Source organism: Trichechus manatus, unplaced genomic scaffold (genome assembly GCF_000243295.1).
Source record: "Trichechus manatus latirostris isolate Lorelei unplaced genomic scaffold, TriManLat1.0 scaffold00099, whole genome shotgun sequence".
In the NCBI taxonomy this organism is placed as follows: Eukaryota; Metazoa; Chordata; class Mammalia; order Sirenia; family Trichechidae; genus Trichechus; species Trichechus manatus.
In genome coordinates this window covers 5572405-5575039 of record NW_004444035.1, presented here as the reverse complement: position 1 = coordinate 5575039, position 2635 = coordinate 5572405, and the positions used below count along the sequence as shown (strand labels likewise).

Sequence of the window (2635 nt, the reverse complement as noted above, 5' to 3'; positions counted from 1 at the left end):
GCAGGGGCGGCCGCTCCCCCGCGGGGGGCAGCAGGAAGTGCGAGCCCACCTGCTGGCCCAGGCCCTCCAGGCCGCCCAGGAAGCCCCCGACCTCGCCTAGGGGAGCCATGACGGCGCCAGCGGGGAGGCGGAGGGGCCGGGAAACAAAGACCCCCCTCCACCGGAGCGCCGCGGGGCGAGGGGCGACTGCGGCGGACGAAAACTGATCGCAACGCGGGGGCCAGAAGTCGAAGGCCGGTTACTCCCGCGAGGCCGCCGGGTGGACTTCGCAGTGAGGTAGCAGGGACGCCCTGACGGTCTCGGGGCGATCTTCCGTCCGTGGGTAGGTGGGAGCCGGCCGCCGGCTCCGCGGGAACATCTATAGCGGCCGGGGCCGGGGCCGGGGCTCCTGCTGCGCAAACGGATCAGCTCGGAAGCCTGTGTACATACACGCCGAGTATATATGCGGCGCCTCTTGACATATGCTAATCAAGTCCTTCCGTGCGCGCTGGGGAGGTTCTGTTTGAAATCTTAAACCGGCCTCTTCCCAACACGTTTTCGCTCCTCGGAAGTGACCAAGAGAGGCCCTTGGCAGTTCTCTATCCATGCAGTCGCAAAAATCATTCCCACACTTGGGCCAAGCAACTTCGGGGAGGCGCAGTCAAGGCCCCTCTTTGGGGTTGGCTTTGGGGCAACGGTGAGGCTGTTTGGGCTGCTGCGGTGGCCCGCCTTTGATGTGAGTTCCTTGGCAGTGATAGATCGCCGCTAAAGGGAGCCCCGCTTGGCAAGTATAGAGAAGGGAGGGGGGCGAGTGGGAGAGGAAGAAGGAGGGGATGGCTAGGAGGAGAGGAGAGGGGGGAGTTGGAGTCCCCGGAGCCGCTGGGGGCTGCAGCAGACAGGTGCAAAGAAAGGTAAGAGAGGCAGGAGGAGAAAAGGGCGTTACCTGAGGCCTAGACCTGCCCAGACACACATGAAAGGAGAATCTAGCTTTGACAGTTTAACTCACTAATTTTAAAACACTAATAAAATGTATAAGCATTACTCTTTTCTTTTATCATTTAGATGGGGGATTTTCTTTACATAATCAAGGTTGGGTCAGGAACACCGCCCCCCCCCCCCAGGTTCTCTTTAATGTTTATCTTTACTCAGCTAGCACATGATGGAATCAAGGTTGCTTTATATCTGTATGGAAGTCTTACATCGTATGCTAAGATCGTGGTCTTTTAATTAGCATAATATAATAACATAAAGCAACACGAATTTCAGGATGAAGGGTAATTCAAATAGGTTGAAGAGAGATGGTTTAGATTCTTATATTTTGCTAAATAGAAAATGAATATCTGCAATAGTGTCACCAATGATGAGTAGACTCTGGGACCCTTATCCAATCGAAGAGCATTTTCTTTAAGGCTAGATTTTTTTGTTCACATTCAACTATAAAGTCTAAAAACAACTAAATGGAAAATGGTGTTGATTCTTAATGTTTTGAAACTTGAAAAATACTGCTGAAAATGTAAGCATGCAGGTGCAAATGTGTAAAATAAAACGCCATTGGAGTCTATTTCAGCCTTAAAACTTTGACATTCTACCATTAGTTAAATCCAAGATCTTCCTGTTAAAAATTTTTCAGTGGCAGAAGAGTTTCAAATCATCTGGCAAATTTATGCTGCCGCTGAGCAAAAAGTTTTAGGAAATCTCTAAAGATCAGTTTTTCAGTCTTGCTTCATGGTCTGATCAGTAAAAGCATAAACCTGGAAGCTCAAATGGATTTCACTGGTTTATTTTATTTGTTCTGGAGGGTTTTTTGCTAATTAATTGGCAGGTGCTTTAAAGTAGGTAAAGTTACACCTTTTCATCACTGCAGCTCTAAGTACTGACCTTTAAGTGCAACCAAGTTATAAAAGAGTCCTTAAAGTAAGTGATTTACTGTTGATAGATATGAAATGAAACAAAAACACTGGGTAAAAACAATAAACAGATAAATCACTTTAGAAACGTATATTACTAAGCCTGTTTTAAAGGTTATACCAGGTAAATGTCATATTATTTTACCTTTCAAACAACAGGAGTCTGTCTTGTGGTGGGACCCCCAAATCCACCATAATCAAGATTTCAAAGCACATCTGTGTAAACATTATCACATCAGTGTAAAACATCAACCAATGAGCTTTGGCTTTGAACAAAATCTCCCTAATTGCAGTGTTAAATCAAAGAAAGTTAGATCAAAGTTGTGTGATTCTCATAGCGGGATAACTAAAGTAGCCTGCACGTACATTGATCACTTGAAGAAGAGATATTTAAAGGTTTAAAACTTAGATCGAGTACCTTTTAATGAGGCTTGTTTCAAGGTCTAGGTTCTGTTAATTCTTCCACAATGGGTATATATCACTGTCACCTGCTCCTAGAGGTACTCGTTTAGTCTAGAAAACATTTCCCCACGTAACCACTCGTAGCCCTGCTATGGGATCTACAGCTAGAAGACTGTTTCGGTCTCTTGTCCTATTCACATGCGCACTGAAGTACGGGAAATTTTTCAAACACCAAAGCCCCAATACTTGAATGATAGAACAGTCTTCCCTTTGTATAACTTTAACATTTTCACGTGTATTACTTATTTGATCATTACAGTAGCCCTAGGAGGGCACATCCCACTTTG

General features: G+C 46.0%; 1 protein-coding gene across 1 annotated transcript in view; it reads right to left on the bottom strand.

Annotated features, from left to right (window-relative positions):
• FGF20 (fibroblast growth factor 20) overlaps positions 1-109 on the bottom strand; it is an 11354-nt gene extending 11245 nt beyond the window's left edge. The window contains exon 1 of the mRNA XM_004382809.1: positions 3-109. Within this exon, the coding sequence (XP_004382866.1) occupies positions 3-109 (107 nt within the window). The remainder of the gene's footprint in view (positions 1-2) is intronic.
• Between the last annotated feature and the right edge of the window lie 2526 nt (positions 110-2635).